The sequence below is a fragment of the Vanellus vanellus genome (assembly GCF_965231255.1).
Source record: "Vanellus vanellus genome assembly, chromosome: 7".
NCBI classification, from domain to species: Eukaryota; Metazoa; Chordata; class Aves; order Charadriiformes; family Charadriidae; genus Vanellus; species Vanellus vanellus.
In genome coordinates this window covers 22460707-22480236 of record NC_138912.1, presented here as the reverse complement: position 1 = coordinate 22480236, position 19530 = coordinate 22460707, and the positions used below count along the sequence as shown (strand labels likewise).

At 46.5% G+C, this 19530-nt stretch overlaps 1 protein-coding gene across 2 annotated transcripts in view; it reads right to left on the bottom strand.

The window, feature by feature from the left end:
* PAX2 (paired box 2) overlaps nt 1-19530 on the bottom strand; it is a gene marked incomplete at both ends in the record, with an annotated part of 84780 nt that overhangs the window by 35004 nt on the left and 30246 nt on the right. For both annotated transcript variants that reach the window (XM_082486099.1, XM_082486098.1), the window contains 2 exons: nt 12990-13109; nt 15166-15251. In XM_082486099.1, coding sequence (XP_082342225.1) covers nt 12990-13109; nt 15166-15251 — 206 coding nt within the window. The remainder of the gene's footprint in view (nt 1-12989; nt 13110-15165; nt 15252-19530) is intronic.

Genomic DNA, 19530 nt, shown 5'->3' with positions numbered 1-19530 from the left:
TACAGGATGGGTAATTGCAAAACGCCATGCAATGAAAGAGCTACAGGCTTGCGATATGCTGCAGTCTGCTTGGACTGTCACCATGCAAACTCTTTTTTTGAATGTTCTGCAATAACTGTAAAGCATTAGTAGAGTAATTTGGACTCTTTCTGCATGAACTCATGTAAAGGCCCTTACTGATAATGAAGGATCCTATACTGATATGACCTCTATAAGATGTATGTTGGAGATATGTTGCAAACTGTAAGAGGTAGTCTGGAAACAAGAGGGGGCCCCGTCATGGGTAGCAATCAGTTTCACAAACAAGAGAGGGCTGTACGCACAAAAGCCATAAGTATCTATAAAGATTAGCTAGTGAGGTGGTTTTTTAATTCACGGGGATTTAGTAAAGTTGTCCTAAACTCTAGGATAATTCTGATCTGCTTGCAAGGTCAATTCTTCTGTTCGAGGCCTACCTCTTCCCACACTAGATGGCAAAAGCCAAAGCAAGAAAGCAACAGCTTCTTTGGGAAACCAAGCATAGAATTGTACCCATCCTTTATAGCAGCCTTTTCTAAAGCATCTAAGAGAGGACTAGAAGGCACTCAAGACTTGATGGACATTTCATACACAGATGCCTACAAACCTGTTCTGATGCAGATCCCCTAGCTTAAAAGCAGAATAACACCTCTAAGCTCCCAAAAAAGGCAGAGCCAGTGAAAGAAATCCTGACCTACTCCACATCCAACTGGAAACAGCAATACCCATGACCTAGCTCCTGTTCTGGCACCGTGCTCCTGTGTGTTTTCCTACAGCTGTTGACCTGCGTGGGAAGAAGACTTTGTACCTTGAACCTGATGGGATGTAATCAGTAGAATGCTTGGATGGATGCAGGAAAAGCAAAGGAGAAATGTGGACCTAGGCATTATTTTTAGGCCCCTTAACAAATCTCTGACATGAGGGCCTTAAAATGGTCATGGATTGCATTTGACACCTATTCAAAGTGTCCTTTATTTTATCTGAGAGATGCATAGAAAAATCACCTTCAAAGAATTATCAATGGAGACAGATAGAAGGCAGACAGACATGTCTGCTGGGTCTCAATAGACAGGTATCTGTAACTGCTTCTTTCAGGCCATCTACTGTTAACAGAGTTGTGCCCACATGCAAGGTGTTAGAGCTTAGCCTAGCCTCTGCAGGCCAACACAAAATGCTGTTCATTTCAGGTCTTGTTTGGCCGCCGCAGAGGTAGCTGGAGGAAATCCAGTATTCCCTGAAAGCGTCTTAAAATGTTCACAAACAGCATTTTTCTCTAATGCAAGTTCTTGTGGCAAAATTAAGCGCATTGTTTTTTCTCTCTCTCTTCCCTCCACTCTAGTCACCTCCTTGCCCCTCATCTATCCAGCCAGGATTCTCACAAACTAATCACTTGGTGAGATCTTGTTGGATCCCCCTGGGATCCAGTGAAACAAGGCTGGAGGATCTGATGCTATCACTTCGGGAAGCAAAGGGCTCCCGCTTTCCTTCCAAACAGCAGCGCCCCCATTTTGGGAGGAGGAGGGGTTTCTCTCTGGCTCTGACTGAGAACAAGGCGCTTAGTGTTTCCCTTTAGCACAAGAAGACACCCCTTTATAGGAATGGTTTCCATCTATGAACGGCAAGCGATGCTTAACATTACATTGACGTAGACTTGGGATTGCAGAGATAGCCAAATTAGGAGCTAATTGGTGCATGGGGGATTGACTGTTGGGCTCCCTTGGCTGCTGGGATGTGATCGGAAAGAGAGAGAGAGAAAGAAAAGGAGAGAGCAGGAGCCGTACTCTGCCGACGCCTCTCTAAAGGTTGGGATTCCTGAGGCCGCTGCTGTCTAGTGCTGTCAAGGTCAGCAGGTTCGGGTTCACTGAACGGTCAGGATGGTTTGAATTACTGGCACTGCCTGCCGATTCCTCCGCTGATCGTGATCCGTCTTCCAGCGCCGGCTGCAGGATGCTGCTCCCTGGCCATGTGCTGCGCTCGATGTGGGGCACAGGGAATGACAGAGAGGCAGATGCTCTTGTTAAGAGGATAAGCTTTTAGGAAGATTTAAGGAGCCAAGGCAACGCAGAAGAAAGGCACATACTCCATGCGCTGAGCACGTGGAGGCCAGGCTTCCAGAAACACCAGTTCTGATCTGTTTTTCTTTTACGTGGAGAACTGCCCCCTGCAAGCTTCTGCCTTTCATGAAAGTTAAGATAATGGCTTGAACGGGGCTTGTCAAGCCCTTATGGGGTGAAAAACCTGATGGTGAAGATTTCTGTCCAATTCCATACAGGTAGAATGCTAAGCGAGCAAAAACTAACGTGCGAGTCTTTATGTAAACCACAGTGCCAGCACATTTTCTCCCCAAACACATATAGCTGTGTGACCAGGCTAAAGGGCGCAGGGGTAGCCAGGTGTGTTCCTACGAGGCAATCTGCAGAGAGCATCACAAGGTGCTCAGAAAGCTTCCCGGCAGCGTGTACCCCAGCCAGCAGGCTTGGAGCCACTGAAAGGGACCTCACTAGGGCAGGTGGCGAGAAGCCATGCCTGCAGGGGTTTGACTATGCACAGGCAGGCTGCTAGTGTCACAGACGTGTGCCTGGGGTGGCGTCAGCATGCGACTGAGTGCCTACATGTGTGTGTGTATCCTGTACACATGTCCTGTCCAAGCATCCATAGCAGCAGCGACAGCAGAAGTAAGCATGTGAGAAAGAGCATGGCAGGAGAGAGCAACAAAAGGGCATGAGAAGAGGACTGGGGGCTCTGTGGAAGTAGTGTCCAGTGTTTGTCTTTGACGAGAACATCTCCACAGGCATCACTGACTGGCTTTCAGTGGAGCTGCACTACAGAGACATCTGGCCCTCTCAGCCCGTAAGCTAGAGTGCTTATTTTTGCGTCTTATTCTGAGGTTTGTCATGTACCTCTGTGAGCCAGTTACCTCCTGGGTGCAGTCAGTTACATCTGCCTATAGCTATCTATACGTAGCTTTCGTACTCACATCTCTGCATCTGCCTTCTACACACATTTTTACACCTGGAGGAAACTCAGGATAATGTTGAGAATGGAGCTGCAAGGTGCTGCCCATACCTGGTGCCCACACGTGAGGCCTCTTGTGCAGCATTCGGTGCGTGCCAAGACATGGAAGAGTTCGGGGTTAATGTCACGCAATCTCCTCTGTAGAAGGGAAGCCCCGTGTGAAGGTATTCTAAGCAGGTTCTGTGTGTGGCCTGGTCCCTATGCATTAGGAAGCACACTGTGCTTACCATCACCTCTGCTCGACTCCTCTCCCAGTTCCCTCTTCCACTGCAGAGCAATGGGCTCTGGCAAGAAGGGTCAGGGACAGTGCCCAGTATCGTGCTGGTTTACATTAATGAGATACACACAGTGTAATCCAGCAATGGAGTCAGCTCTACAAAAGGGGGTAATAGCAGGCTGCCATGAACAGAGCAGCTCAGGTAATTGGTTTATCTATCTAGAAGCAGTAGTAGCAATCTCTGCACAGACAGAGTAGCAGTAAAGTCTCTTCCTTAAGGCTATTTCCTTTGTCTTTTCAATTGCTTGCACATCCATGTGAGATAGAGAGAGAGAGAGAGAGAGAGAGAGCGCGAGGAAGAGAGAGAGAGAGCTAGAGAGAGAGAGGGAGAAATGTTAATTTGTGAATTAATGGCTTTTCTCAGCGGAATTGTAAATTCAAATGTCACCTCACAGGGTGACACTATGCTGGGCTGCTGAAGAAGCAATGATAAGATCCCCCCATCCCCATGCCGACATATACCCATGCCCCTCCCCTCCCTGAAAGATAGCTATGGAGTGGAACATGCTACTTTTAATTTGCAGTAACACCACAGCAGAGGGATGCAAGAATGACTGCTTTCCAACCCTCCCTTCCACAACAAGCCGGGCCACATCTTTCCCTTTCCACCTCTACCTCCTTCCACCCCCTCTTCAACCCCTCCCATTTTAAACTGAGTCCAAGACAACACATTATCTCAACTCCCCCCACCCCAAACTAATCAAAGAATGAGCTAAGGGAGGGCTCTTTAGAACGGATGCCTCTGCAACCCTCTCCTCTCCTGCAATAATCAGGTGAATTAATGACCCTGAAGTTAAAGTGAGCGCTGATACTCAGGCGTTGTGCAGCGTAGGGGAGAAAGCCTTCATTGTTTTCGAGCAGGAGGCGGGCAGCAGCAAGGGAGATTCATGGATGGAGATTGAATATGCAATTTTCTTTCACCTTGCCAAGAGCTGCCCCTGGGCTGTGCCTGGCCTAAATTTTTTTTTCGTCTTGCCATCTCTGCCTTATCCGGCCCTCCCACCTCCCTTCCATTCTTTCCAGAAAATTACCTTCAAAATTGATTTCCACTTTTACAAACAAATATAATGGGAACATGAGGGGGGAAAAAAAATCTTGGGCTGTGATGAATTAGGGCTGTCAGGTGCTTCCAAGTCTCCTTTGTTTTTGTTTTACTGCCCGTTAGGTTCTTTTGTTTTTCCAGCAACTGGGAATAGTGCCCCTGCCAACACGGTCCCTATGGTCCATGGCTACGTCACAGGATATGTCCATCACCTGATGTCATCACTGTGTTATCCCTGCTCTTCATCACTGATGCAAACAGCCACTGCTAACAGACTGCCCCAGCCCTTCGCACCAGGATGCAACTGATCTCCTTATGGAGACACTGCATGTCCCACACTGCTGGTGACCCGGCTCCTGCAGCCACTGTACAGGTCTGTTGAGTTACCTCAGATCTTCTTCACCCTGCTCTTCCAATTCTCCTTTGCCTTATTCAACTGATTCTTGATGGAGGTTTCCCAGCCCTCCCTGTACTGACAGATCAGCCTGGGTCATCGGCACGCCACTTTGATCCCTGTTGTGCCTCAGTGCCATGTCACCTGGATTGCATAGCAGTATTGCCCTTATGTCTCATTGCCATGTCACTTGACCCCAAAACAGTGTCATCCCTATCTCCCACTGTCATGGCACCCTGATCCACCAGTCGCATGTCCCATTGCCATGTCACCAACAACCCTCTAAAATACCATTTGCCTCCACCTTGCCAGCTATTCCTGATCCCTTTTGCCATTTATTCTGTCATCCACTGTGCATTAACCTGAGATCCTCATGGATCCAGGCAATACGCTCCCTCTGTCTCCCATACTGTTTACATCCATGAAAAACTGTAGCGGTCACCTCCCTGAATGCGGGCAGAACCAGTGTACAACTCATCTAGAGCGAGCAAGAAGATTCAGAGAGGGACAGGCACCAGCAAAGCTAGGGAGCAGCCTCTGCACAGCCGGACACACGGAGCAGGCAGAGGCGCTGGGAGGAGCTGTAGCTGTCTCACTCCTGCTGACACATTAGCTGCAACAACCCCTCCCAAGAATGAGGCAAAAAGTAGAAGGAAAAGATCTAACCACAAACTAAATACCCGTAAATAAACAGTCAGAGAAGCACACGTTCACGGCACTCACACAAATAAACTTAAAGAAAAGCTCTACGCATAAGACTCACAAAACGTAGCCGATAACATTTAAAGACACAAGAATGCAAACTGGGACACAAGGAAGTACTAATGCAGGTGCATGTCAATTAAATGTAATTTCTATATAAACAAATAACTTACAAAAATGTACATACACTAACTAAATGAAAACCTGGAACTCAAAGGAATTTCCTTAAATTCACATATACAAAATTAAATCATGTAAACAAATACAAACTATTTACATAAATAAACAACCTTCACACAGGCAAGAACAACCGATATATATATACAACATACACACAAATATATAACCCCAATGCAAATACACATCTGTACAAACTATATACAGAAGTGCACAGCACTAACAGGCTACATATCCATATCCAGCAACCACAAAGATACAGTGATACTCCAAGTATGTAACAACACATACACACAGAATATACATACAAATATACAACATTCACATATATGCTTAAAATGTGAATACAAATACCTGGCATTCATAGAAATACATAGCACTAATGCTGAGCCATACATGCCCAGACATCCATATGATCCACAGTATGCGTACTCCCACTAGGCAGTATTATACACAGCTTAACATACACATTTTCCAGGTCTCCATTGGCATGCACAAAAATACGGGTCCAACCTGCCACTCACCCCAGTACATAAGCACAGATAAGTGGAAACCAGTGATCCTAACACAGAAATACAAAAAACAAACAGGCGTGCATTCCTAGAGACACAAATACAGCAGCAGAGACGCACACAAACACAGCTGAAGCCAGACCAGCTTGTCTTCAGATAGTACCAAACCCTGCCAAACTAAGCAGCACTGTAAGCTTTAGAAGCAGAGCATTCTGTCCAAACTGCTTTCTGTGATGTAAGCTGTTAACTCTCCCTTACCTGAAGTCCTCCTGAGCAATGCGTACCCCCCAAACCCTCAGGCTGTGTGCAGACACACACACGCACATATGCTGTCCCTCTTGCTTACAGACTGACCTCCAGATTCGTGGTGCAACAGCCCACATTTCTGACAGTGCGGTGCTGCTTATGCATTGTCATCTCCTTTATCCAGTCCCCCCCACCCCTCTCTTTTTCCACACATAGTCTCCCTTTTCTGACTGTCCTCCTGCAGTTTATTTGGAGTGGTGCAGGATAAGTAGCAGGTGCCTTTCTTATGTCCTCCTAGGAGTCTCACCAGCCAAAGACCCTCAGGAGGGAGAAGTGGGTGGCTGCTGAGAATAAACTCCCTCTTCAATTTACATTTTCATCTAGAATGGAAGGGAGTGTTACCTACACTTGTGCGTGTAGACACAATGAGCCTGGATGTCCCCCCATGACCACTGCTGTTTGCAGTGATACACCGTCGCTGCAAGCTCATGGCCACTGGAGACACAGCCACACTGCATGAAACATCACAGTCCCAGGGAAAGTAGGAGGAAGACACTGTGAGAGTGTGAAACACTCCAGAAACTGCTCACTCCATGTGCACAGCCATAAACTGCCGAGCGCACACCCCACAACTGTGTGTGATGGTTGGGACGTGGGTTAGCACCTGAGGCAATGTAACTGCGTGTGTCTCCAGTGTCATTAAGACTATTGCTGACCTGCAATAAAGCAATCGTACAGAATAACGCAAACACATCAGCTGTGGTGACAAGAAATCACAGCATGAAACAATGCGGCCACACCACAGACAGCAGTGCTGATGTGTCACCTGTAGGGGTCCAAACACACTCTGTTGTCTTCAACAACACAACTGTTTGGGGAGAACAGAAATACACCTAATATGCCCAGACATGAACATACATCAGGGGCCATGATACAGTCAAGTGGAATGACTCACTCGTACTCTTCGCAACCGTATGCAGGCAGCATAGGAAAACGAACGTATTTCCCTACAGGACAGTTAAGGGCTGGACCTCTCTGCACCAGTACAACTAGAGCACTGGTAAAGCATCATCATACTGCAGATGACAGCACAAGCACGCTGTATGTCCTGAAACAACCCCAGTATGCTGTGGAACAATATGGTCATACCTCGGGAAAACACACAATTCTCAATGCAGTGCTGCAGTGACATAGTCAGATCGACTTCATTCTCATGGCCCGGTGACAGTCTCTTGTCAGTCAACACATTACATCAGCTGCAGTTACAACTATATGAATTGCGATGATAGTACAGTACAGCCCGCACCAGTGTACCAACAATTACCACGTTGAAACAACCTTACTGCATGCAGTGATGCAGACATACCACCAGAAATAATTCACAGCCACCTCCGTGAGGAGTGTAACGGCCTCGAGTGTGATGGGGCAGCATAGCAAGCGGTGATACAGTTAATCTCATCATTAGTGTCACAAACCCACAACCTATAGTGATACAGTTACAACATGATAACCACAGCCACACTGCCTGCAAACACGTATCAATGCCACTGACGACACAAAGTCACCTGAAGTGTCACAACCAGGTCTCCCAAATTATACTATCATTGCCACTCTCAACAACACAAATGGGATCATACTTGCAGTGGCACACTCCGCTGCTGTATATCTGCTCAAAACCTCAGACCTTTGACAACACTTTACACATCTCTCTGCACTACTTTCCACTGTAACAATTGAGTTCAACATTTTCTTCAGGACAGTGTATGTCCTGGGGCAGTATCTAAAAAACCAGCTTTCAGGACTGGGACTGTGGCAGATCTCCCTGCCTCCCACTCCACCTGAAGGAGGCATTTCCACTTTCCCAGTAGGAAAATGAGATGACGGCCGGGTAGGAAAACCCCCAAGCTGAACACTGTCAAAACCCTGCCCTGCAGTCAGAGTCCTCCCACTTGGAGTGAGGGAAGAGAAAACCACCTGTAACAAAAGCAACACTTCTCAGTAGAGGGTGTCGTGGTAATAACAATCAGAAAATTATGCGTGCAGCACCAAAGAGTAGTGCAGTGACGCTGCCTGTCCTGCAGCTACAGGACTCCCGGTGCAAGTGCTCCTACAGCTAGTAGGCAGCACCCTGCTCTGCATAGCTCAACCCCGTTTTGAAGAGTACAGTGAACCACCTGTACTGATCCAGCTGACGCTCGCTGGAAAACACCATCAGACCTGCCGAAATGTTGGTGACCCTTTAGTGTCTCCCCGCACTAACACAGCCCTGCATCGCTTACTTCAATGTAAAATACTCTAATCGTCAAAATGACAGGTGAAGAAAGGAAGGGAGGAATTTCTGCCTTCTGAGATTTGCTCCCTCGTCTCCGCTGGGGATTCCTTTACTGCAAACAGCCTGAGTATTATTGCCATTTACAGTAGAAATCGCTCCATCCCCTCCTCTCCCACAAACCTACTGTTGATATTAGCACTGATCATACTAACAAGTGTGTGGATTTTATTGCTACTGATACTAATAATACTGGACACATTACGTCTGCTCCCACCAATAACAGGTTGCAGATATGATCCCTGCTAATGCCAATAATACTGGGGGATATTATCTCTGCCATTGTTGGCACTGCAGATATTATTGCCAGTAATGCAGTCAAATACTACAGATATTGTCAGGGACCAAGATTAATAATGCTGAGATTGTTACAGCACCAGACTCACTGGAACACGAATCCCAAATGAGAATTTGGGTCTATAGAGGAAGTCTGTTTGTGGCCTGCTATGGAGAGAAAGAGCTGTCTCTAATAAGAGTGGGTTTGTAAAGATCCCAAAAGTTTCAGCCAGCTGGACATGCTGTGGTATGCAGGGAACAGTTTGAAATATTGTTTTCATATTATCTAATTGTCTATCTGTCTATCTGTCCATCCATCTATCTGTTCATCCTTCCCTTTCTTCCCATCTCTCCCTTTTTCTCCTTATACCGTGCTAAGGACTGCGGTATGAGTGATACTAATCTTTTGTTAGTGCTTCTGGGTCACCCCAATTCTCATCATTTTGGCTATCAAGGAGGGGGGTTATGGAACAACAGAAATATTTGCATATTATTTCTCCCCTTTATCCTTCTGGACTTCTTATTGCTGCTCCTTAGTCTGACAATGACCCTGCTGAGCTTGGCCTGCCATCACAGCATAGGACAACATTAGGATCGGGAAGAGAAGGAATTCCCGTGTCTAGCTGCAGCTTGATACTGCCAGACCCTCAGTGGTCTTGGGAAAGTCATTACATGCTGCAGGGCCGCTTCTCCCTCTGGAAGATGGTGGGTGTAAGCAGTGGGGAAGGTCAGAGGGAAATTACAGCAACATTGGCTGTGCAAGACTGCAAGAAACGGCACACTGTGCTGCACAAGTGGTGATGAACTTTTTTAGCCAAATTATTTAAAAAAACATAGGAGACCGACTAAGTCAGAGGGTTTACTATCACTGGTCAAAAACTGAAACAAAAGGAATACATGGTCTTAACAGGGCAAATCCCGACCATCCTTCCTGGGCACTCACCTGAGGAAGACACACTGAGTTTTAAGGAAAGACTTGCAATCTGACAGTTCCTTGTTGTGACTAGTAGACACTCGGAGGTACCTCCCTGCTAGCTGTCTCTCAATGCCATAGTCTTCCCAGGCCACCCTTGCAGTTGCAACCAGCACATTTGGTAGGTTGGGATTTCCCTTCTTCCCTCTAACTCCCTGTGAGGGACACACCTGGCTGTCAGCGTCCATCGCTGAGCCCACCTCATGCATCCGTCTGGCTCCTTCTGTCCAACTTGGGAGTTCTGCTACATCATCTTGACACATAATTATCTCTCCTCTTCTTAATCATCTGTGCTACTGTCTAATGCAGGCACCAGCTGCAGCAAGGAGGACCTGGGGGAGGGGGTGTGCTCAGATAGAGGCGCCTCTGTCTTTCTCCCATCCTGTTCCCCCCAGCCATCACAGAGGTTGCTAACAAGGTTTTCAGAACCGGGGACTTAGGAGCAGCTTGGTACTTCCCCCCTTTCTGCTGAACTGCATTCCTCACAGAGGAATCCTTGAAGCAGAGCCTGGTCCAAGAGAGGAGAAAGAAAGAGAGAGCAGTGCTGCTGCTTCTGCCTCCTTTAGAGAAGAGCCACCCCCAAAATGCTGGGAAAGTAGATGAGCATTGGGAGCTCAAAAGGGCTTTTCAACATGAGAATAAATGCTGCAGTTAAGAAACTGCAATAAAACAGTACTCAGAAGCTCCTGGAAATACTGAGAATGTGTATACAACTAACACGAGCATGAAAGAAATACCTGTACTGGACTTCTTGCCTGGATTTCCTAATCCCCATCACAGCTGGGAACAATCGGAGCCCTGAGCGCTACAGGGGAGATTGCCCAGGAGTGAGTGGCTATGCAAAACCTCCCCTTCTAGCCTTAGGACCCAACCTTGCAAAGTGATGATGTCTTTCAGCATTTCTTAAGGCCAGCGTTGGCCCAGATAACTCAGCTCTTGGCTAGGGGTGTTCAGCAGCTGGCAGGGTGTCCCATGCGAGATTTCTCTGGGACAGGAACGTGACATTTCCCTGCGGCAGATATCTGGGATGGCAGGATGAAAGCTGTTCTCTATGGCAGTTGCAGCTGTGTCATGTAACTGCCACCTAAAACTCTGAAAGCTAAAGGCAAGCAACGTCTCCAGGGCTGTCTGGTACCTTTTTGATTCCTAGTGGGATATATGGGCTCTTGGCCAACTGCAGGGAGTTGCAGAGTGTTGCTTGCCCTTCATAAATCAAATCTGGGATGAATTAAGGACAGACACAGAGAGTTGTTCTTACTATCGCTGTATCATTGTGAAGTGTCACAGTCTTAGATGGCTGCTTGGTTGCTTCTGCGTTTAACTGTACTGCTCCAAAACCGCTCAGGTTCTGGGGCTGGAAGTGACTGCGTGGCTGCATCTAAAGTGGGATGATCTTTCTAGGTATTTGGAAAGAATAGCTGCTGATGCCAGATTGAACTGCTTAATTTCAAAATGAGATATGGAGGCACCATGTTGAGAGCTGGTGATCACCACGCTGGACTGTATGAGACAGGGGTTCACAAAAACCCCAACTGACTGCCAAGAGACTTGCACAACCATTAGAGAAACTTGTCACTCGGTTTGAAATGTCACTATTTCCTGTACATGTAATGATGGGAAATGCTGGAGGGGTTTGCAATGTTTGCAGTCTCTTATTCCTGACATTTTTTGACTTTGAGGCATTGACTCAGCCCTTCCATTGCTACACTTGTCTCTTAGCTGGGCCCTACTGCCATCTAGCTGGGAAATGGATCTTCCTCTGGGGCCTGATCCAATTTCCAATGACATCAGCAAAAATCTTCCCATTTGTTTTAATAGGAGCTGGATTGGGTCCTTGCTTCTAGTTTTACTTTGTATTAGGGAGAAAGGGGTCACGATGACTACCTATTTTGCTTGGGATTATTGTGTTTATTTGGATCAAAAACTTAGAGATGTGAACCTCACCGCAAGCAATGCTGAGAAAATGATTACCAAAACCCCCAAACGCAGTATCTCTCTCAGGAGAGCTTTCTCTTCTCACCACGTATCACAGAGAAACCTGGTATTCTCTTACACCACACAGCCTTGAGGTTACGGCACACACAGCACACTGAGCCACCCGTACTGCGAAAAGGTCCCCCCACGCAACAGGCAACAACAGTGGAAAACAACATACAGAAGGCAGGGCTGAACCCAACAAACTGGTCAGGCACTACTCTTAGAAAAGTTCACCTCCTGGCCCTCAATTTTTGAATGCATCAAATTAAAAGAGCAAGCTTTAAGAAAAAAAGTTTACAAAGCCACCATAAAAGCACCAAGACCTTACCCACCCCGCCTGACTCAGTCTACATGACCTGAGGCTCCAGCTTTTGGCTCATTTCAGGATTCACTTTGCCCTAAGTCCTTCCCAGCAGGTAGGAAGGAAAAGGAGATAGCTTAATCCTAATTCCTTAGAGCTCTAGCGAAAGGCATAGATAACAACCTTAGGGCCACAGTACTCAGAAGACCTCCTGTTCCACTTTCAGACTGTTGCAAGCGTGGCAGTTCTGCTGTGGTAAATGCTACCCATTGAAAACTGGGCCCTTATGATCACCAGCTAAAGGAGCTCATGGCACGTCACAGGGCAAGAACTTGTTTGCAAGGGGAATGAAAGATAACCCCCACATTGCTGGTGCTTCTCCGGGATGGCATTTTGTTTGAAAACGAGTGAGTCGGGGAAACCGTGTTTACCCACAGTTCAAAGTCCGGGCACCTGCTGGCACCTGGGGAGTTCAGTTCCAGCCGTTTCCAGCAGTGAATGAACTTGGGATCAGCTCCAGCAATGGAGACGGCTCTCTGCCTGCCGAGCAGATGTCTGGAGACGCAGCCTGTCATGAAAGGGCCTCGGAAGAAGAGCATTCCAAGCCAGCAGGGCAGTGGCGGGGAACTGGTCTCTGTTGCTAAAACTGATCTAGCCCCTGGAGCAGCTGCAAACCTTGGCCTGAAATTGGAGCCTGTACATGGGGACAAAGAATATAAAAGGGAGGATGAGCTTCTCCCCTCCCCCTACCTTCATCACGTTTCCTCTTCTCGCCATTCGACCGAGGAATCCCCAGGATCCCGTTAATGGAGTAAGAGCCCACTGGATCATTGGAGGCACTGGAGACGGGAGGGGATGCTGTGCTGGGCACTGGACAAAAGGAAAAGGGAAAAAGGGCCATGAGGAGAGCAGCACAGCACTCAGGGACCCCCCAGCTGAAAGCTATGCACGCCACCAGTCTCACAGGAAAGCCTGGACACTAAACAGACTCCTAGTCCCTCACACTGAAAGACTCGTACTCGCTCTACTGCTAACGTTGCTGCATCCCAGCTTTGCCTGTCTGTTCCTATGCCATAGCTCCACAGCCTTCCAGTACGGGGCCATTAATAACAAGCAAGTCCATTCCATCAAGAAGCTAAACCTTGTTGTTATATCCCAGTTCAGAGCAGGCTTCCCAGTGCATGCCATGGTAACTGAGTGCAATGCTGCAGCGGCCACATTCTCTAGTGACTTCCTAGTCCGTCCATATTTTGTCAGATCATTTCCTCTCAGCATTTTTCCGCCAGGAGTGCGTATGTCCACCCAAAACACTCATTGAAAAATTACCTTCTTAGCATAGGCTGGAAGCACTTCAGTGTTGGGCCAATAAATTCAGTTCCCTACTACAACAAATGGTGAGTTGGTGATACATACTCCAACCCTGACTAATAAAAATCTAGTGTCTTCCTTTTGCACTGACCAATGTCACCAGGCAGACTCCTCCTGCCACTCAGGGCTGTCCAAGATTGCTCATGAGTTTCCAATATATCAGAAATGACAAGTCATCCAGATTAGAAATGATCACTTCATGATAATCAAGGCTCTAGAGTACAGAAGTAGAGCTATGCATCCAGTAGGCATGCCCATTATGTCTCACTATGTCCCAGTAATGGGGAGAATATCCCAATTCTCTTATAGGCCTCTACCCGTCATTTAGCTCATAAAGGACTGACCTGAAGCAATCCATATCACCAAAACAAGCCTTCCAGGATGGAGCAGAATCTGTCAACGCTATCCAATGTAGACCCACACTTCCCAGTACATCCCAGAGCAATTCGAGACTCCAGTAGCAGCATTCGCAACCAATATCCCAGCTCAGCCAATGCATTCCCTAGATATTGCACTACTTTTCCAAGAACGAATAATATCCGCCAACTCCATCTGTTGTGGTCAGTGATTCCCAGTGCAGTGAGCAAGCCCAGATTAAAAGGGCATCCAGAAATGCCCTTCCATACTGGCCAATTAATTTCATTGTGCTCCTGAACACAGTTCGTGTGCAGGATTGTATCTGCCAGCTCTGTCTCACGCAGACCAACACTTTCCAGTAAATCCTTGTATAGCAGCTGATTCTCAGTAACCAACAGTATCTAAGACACTGTCTTAGGCCGTGAATTAGCCACTGAATTTCACAGTATCCCAGAATACTGCATGTTTTTTTCCTGCTCAGAATGGCTACTGGATAAAGCTATGCTAGCAACAGCAGACCATACAGCCCACAGAGACATCAGTGAAAAGTACCTCATCACACATCTAGCACAGTACCTTTAAACACAACAGACTAGTAGGTATTTGGTCACTTTATTACAGCCTCCATCTTCTGTGCACCTCGATAAACCCGTCTCCCCCAGCAGAAAATGCATTTTCTCAGTGAAATACACTCATGGGATACCTGACTGCAGAGCTAGAACAATAAAGAACTCAGTTGTGAGGCATCAGGAATATCTTACCCCGATCTGTGCATTACTAGCTCTAAGAAATGGACCAGTTCCAGCAAAGGGAGAGAAGAGAAATTGGGAGAGAGAGGGGAAAAGATAGTCAGAGTAAGAAGGAGAGAAAAGGTGAAGACTGGTGCTTAGACAGGATAGCGGTAAATACTTCTCTCTAGGGAGGCGAAGGAGAAGGCACGGACGTGAAATGGATGCTGAGGCAGAATCACTTTGTGCAAACCCCTACCTTGGCCTGGTTTCTCTGCCATGATTCCCTTCTCTGCAATGCAACGAGGGAAATGAAGAACAGAAACCTCTGATTTCCACTGAGGTTTCTGTTCCCCCACCCCCTCCTCCCTTTTGCTCTGCTTAGCATCTCCTTGTCAGACGTTGTTCCCTCAACTGAGCTTCATCCTTATTTCCACCTTTCCTGTCATGACCCCTCATGCCAGTCTTCTTACCGATAGTATGTCCTGGTGCAGTCACACCTGTCGCGCTCCCGTCTGGTGTTGGGTGAAAAGGTTGCTGAACTTTGGTTCTGATGATCCTGGAAAAGAGCAAAACATGTTCAGAACTCAACTGCAGCTTTTCTGGGCCTTTGCGTACCTGCGATCGCAGCTGTCAGAACCTGAAGACTGGTCTGAGCTCTAGGTGCAGCAGAGTGGCATCATTTGCCTTCTCGTGATCCTGATTCTACTGCTTTGCTGGTCCAGTTCCCAGAGAATTGTCCTTGCTCTGCTCTGTCGTCTTCTCCCCAAACTTGGGTATTCACTGCAATAACTGTGGTGCTCAGTCAACGAGCGAGGATCTCCCGTGTGTCAGCCACTGCATTGACAGTTGTTAATCTGCCAGCACGAGCACAAGGCAGTCTTTGCAGCTGACAGAGCCACTGCTGGCTTAACAAATGGTGTAGATTTAATTTTGTTGTGTACCTAAAAAATACCTTTCTGGCATAGAACTGAATGCTTTGAACCGATGGAAGGCTCGCCCCAAGCCCTTGCCCTTCATAAATAAGAAGGTGGGAGCAGAAGACACCTGTAGGAAGTGCTGATGGGATATAGATCGCCAGGAAAAAGAAGCTCTGGCAAAGAGAGCAAAAATTGGTGTTTATCAGGTGGTGACTGAACACAGCATGGGCACCCAAAAAGATGCCTCAATGAATGCTACAAAGCCCATCATAATGCAGCTCAGAATGAAAATAAACTGAACTGTAATTGTCAGTGCTCCATTTCTTGTTACATGAAATCTTTCACCTCTAGGTCACTGGTTTAAATCCAGCTGAGGTCGGTGGTGAAAGAAAATCACTAGCACCTAGTACTTGACTGGCAGCATCCCTGCCTACTGGCAGATGCTGGGTATCTGTGACTCAGGAACAACTGTCTCACCAAGGAACTTGGCAAATAAGCCATGACCTGTGGAGGCCATGGAGACCAAATTCCTTTCTGAGATCAAAACAAGCCTCTCCAGTTAGGGTGGAGGCTGCAGATGCTTTTCAGTGTGAGTTTCTGGAACTCTCAACCCTGCATTATATTAGTTTTATATTCTCCCCAAAAGTCTCTCCAGAAGGGAGAGCAAATAACACGTTCTCCCTGCCCACCTGAGAGCTTCCCTTAAAGATTCATTCTAAATAAGTTGGCAAAACTTCAAAGAGCAAATGCATGGCTAGTGGGCAGTAGGGCATGCATAGAGATAGGCAGAGATGTTGAAAGGACATTTTTGAAAAAGCACAACTCCTATGAGTGAAACCTTCTTTGGAAAATAAAGGTGTTTCAGAGCATATCACCTCTGCATGTTGGGAAACTCTGATATGCACATGATGGAGCCTGGGCAGTAGCCGGAGTGGCAGCGCAGCTGCCTGGGACATAGCTGGAGGCAGGGAATGTCAAGTTCTAGCTGGGCGTAGAGAACCAGATCTTTGCCCCATATAGGTCAGTGGTACCAAGGGCCCTAATCTATAGCTGCTGAGGACCTATAGAAAAGGTGTCCGGGGGCCTCAGGGCCAGATTCTGCGGTCACGCTGATTTGCACTAGCTGAGAAGCTGATCTGAGAAGTCTGTGCTAGGGCAAATAATATAACTTTTTTCTTCTTTTCTGTTTTTTTTTTTTTTCTTTTCTCTTCTCTTTTTTCACATTCCCCCTAAAATCCCCTGAAGTGCCACTCTGGTTGTGTGAGTTTATTGATTTCCCCCAGCCCAGAGAAACAGAAAGAGGGGATGGGGTGCAGGCAAAGGGATGGAAATAGAAAGCTATAAATTATTTGTGACAGGAAAGCAATAGTGCCAGAGTGCTGAGCACAAGTCCCGTGTCACTATTAGATTCCTTTTAGCCTGATGACACTGTAAAAGAGGTTAAGTGTCTGATGGAATCGTACACCTTGGGGGCAGGGGCAGTCCAGGAGCAGAACAAGCCACAGAGAGCGGGTATATCAATTCTCCAGGCCAATAATATTCCCCTCATTGATCGCAACACAAAGTTCAAAAATCTCATTATAGCCAGGCAGACCTGGAACTTTTTAAAAATCAATAGAGTGATATAATGTATGTATACTTTGTATAAATGTATCTATCCATCCATCCATCCATCCGTCTATCCAAAATCTGCCTGAGGGTGTCTAAGTTAACCTACACATTATACTGTGTTATGTTCTATTGTAGTGTAGCATAGTGAATGGATTCGAAGATTTCCCCTGCAGCCTTAGATGACATATTATAAAATGTCCTGTTAGCACTGAGGTGACATCAGACGGTTCCATTCATACTGAGATATGACATCAGGCTTGCCATTCGTACTGGGAGGTGGCGTCAGACAGCTCAGCTTCTACTGAGGAGAACCGTAAGATAAGTCTAATTATACTGAGATGGCCGATCGGGCTGCGCTGAATCGTGCTGCATGAAAATGGCAAAGTTTTCAAAAGCCATTTAGAGTGAAAACAGCCTGTGAAATGATGGTGGTATAAAATGCTTGTCCATAATGCTTCAGAAACCCAGGCAGGGGATGAAGAGGAAGGTTCAGTTTCCTTCCCCATTCAGTTTGTGGTCTCTCAGTTGAGAATGCCAGTTAGTGCCAGTTGTGACTGTGTTTACTGAGATGTGTCCATTGGGAACTGGAATGAGACTCACCAGCTCATTTCACCCAGTAGCCGTCAGCTGGTAATGATTTTCGGTCACTACCAACCAGGGCCAGATTTCAGCTAGTGACCCAGAGGTGAAAGGCCCTGTTCAAAAGTGCTCCCCTCCTAAGAATGAAACTGGTTTTACGTCAAGGGAAAGTGTCTGGAAATAACGAGCAAAGGGGAGCAGTCCTGGTTGTGCAACCTCCAGTGGCTCAGGTCAAATCATTCTTGGCATCAGATGCACAGCGAATCTAATGAGGTCTCAGGTAAAAGGTATTTCCTATGGCTAAAAGAAGAGACAGGTCATGAAGAGGCTCTCCCCAGCAGTGCTCCTTTGCCCAACAGTCACAACTGAACTCCAGTGTTGTACGGAAAGAGAGAAATTTCAGGACCCTAACGCTCAGTACAGAATACGGCAGGGCATCCCCCTGGGTCGATTCCTTCAGGGACAGCGATAAACAGCAGGATAGCCAGGCATCACTGGTGCTGCTTTAACAGGCTTCGAGTGAGTCCGTCCTACACGAGACCACCTAATGAAACAGCAGATAAAAGATGAACAGAGCTGACCTGGGCCTGTAGCGACAGACTCAACGTAATAATGCTTGCTTTAAACTTTGGGATTGCTGAAAGCTTCTCACCCTGGCTGGAGACTGAAATACGCACTAAGCCAGCTCTGCTGCCTCAAACCTAGGATTTCTGGATTACTGCTGTGTAAGAGGGAGCAAAACCTTGATCGCCTCTTGCTGCCTTTGATGGCTTGTTCTTGCCTCTGGACACTGGAAAAAGACAAGCCTTTTTGCAGAACGCTTCCTCAGCCCTTCCCAAAAGCAGAAGGGACACAAATCCTGGCACACCAGTCAGCAGTGCTGATTTCTTGAAGTAAATGCAGATATTTTCAAACGTCTGTCTTTTCTCCAAAATAAATTGTTACTTTGGACTAATTTCATCCCTGCTCTAATTCCATCACAGTCGGTGACTCCAATAACAGCATTTGTGTTTAATAAGGGGCATAAACTGGTACTTACTGTAAATTCCCATTTTTCATTTTCCAGTGGGAGGTTTCTGCACAAGTTGTCTACTTTGAGTTTAGAAGAATATAGAGGGATTTAATACATAACCTTCTGAAGTTTCAGCAACAGGACATTTATAGGTCTTTGATTGCAGTAAAGCAACTGAACTTCATTCCACAATCTGAATTTAATATGCAATATTATCTTAAGTAATGGCATATAATGTCATTACAGTACATCGTATCATACTCTGAATTATACATCCATTCCTGGAATTCATGAGTTACCATAGTTGGCTCTTTCTAGAGTTAATACTGCTCCAGCTGAAACCAACTGCCTGTTTCCAAATGCCTCTGACTTTCTTAAAACGTTCAGCATTAGATCACGAATTTCCAATGTTTGATTAATATTTCGTTATTTTCAGAAGTTTTAATGCAATTCGTTTTGCTGATTCCGAATACAGATGGACAGACAAAAGTAATCTCTCCTAGTATGACTGTTGTAACAAGCTCTAAACAAATTTGGTCAAGAATGTAGAAAGAAATATTGGAAGTTAAAATTAGCTGAGCCATAGTCCTTTCTGAGAAGCAGAACTTTCCTGCACTCCTTGTAAATAAGCAAGTAAAAAATCACTTCTAGACCTGTCCAGAAATGATTGGCTAAAAGAATGACAGATCATAGGAAATGTCCCTTGCTTCTCTGAC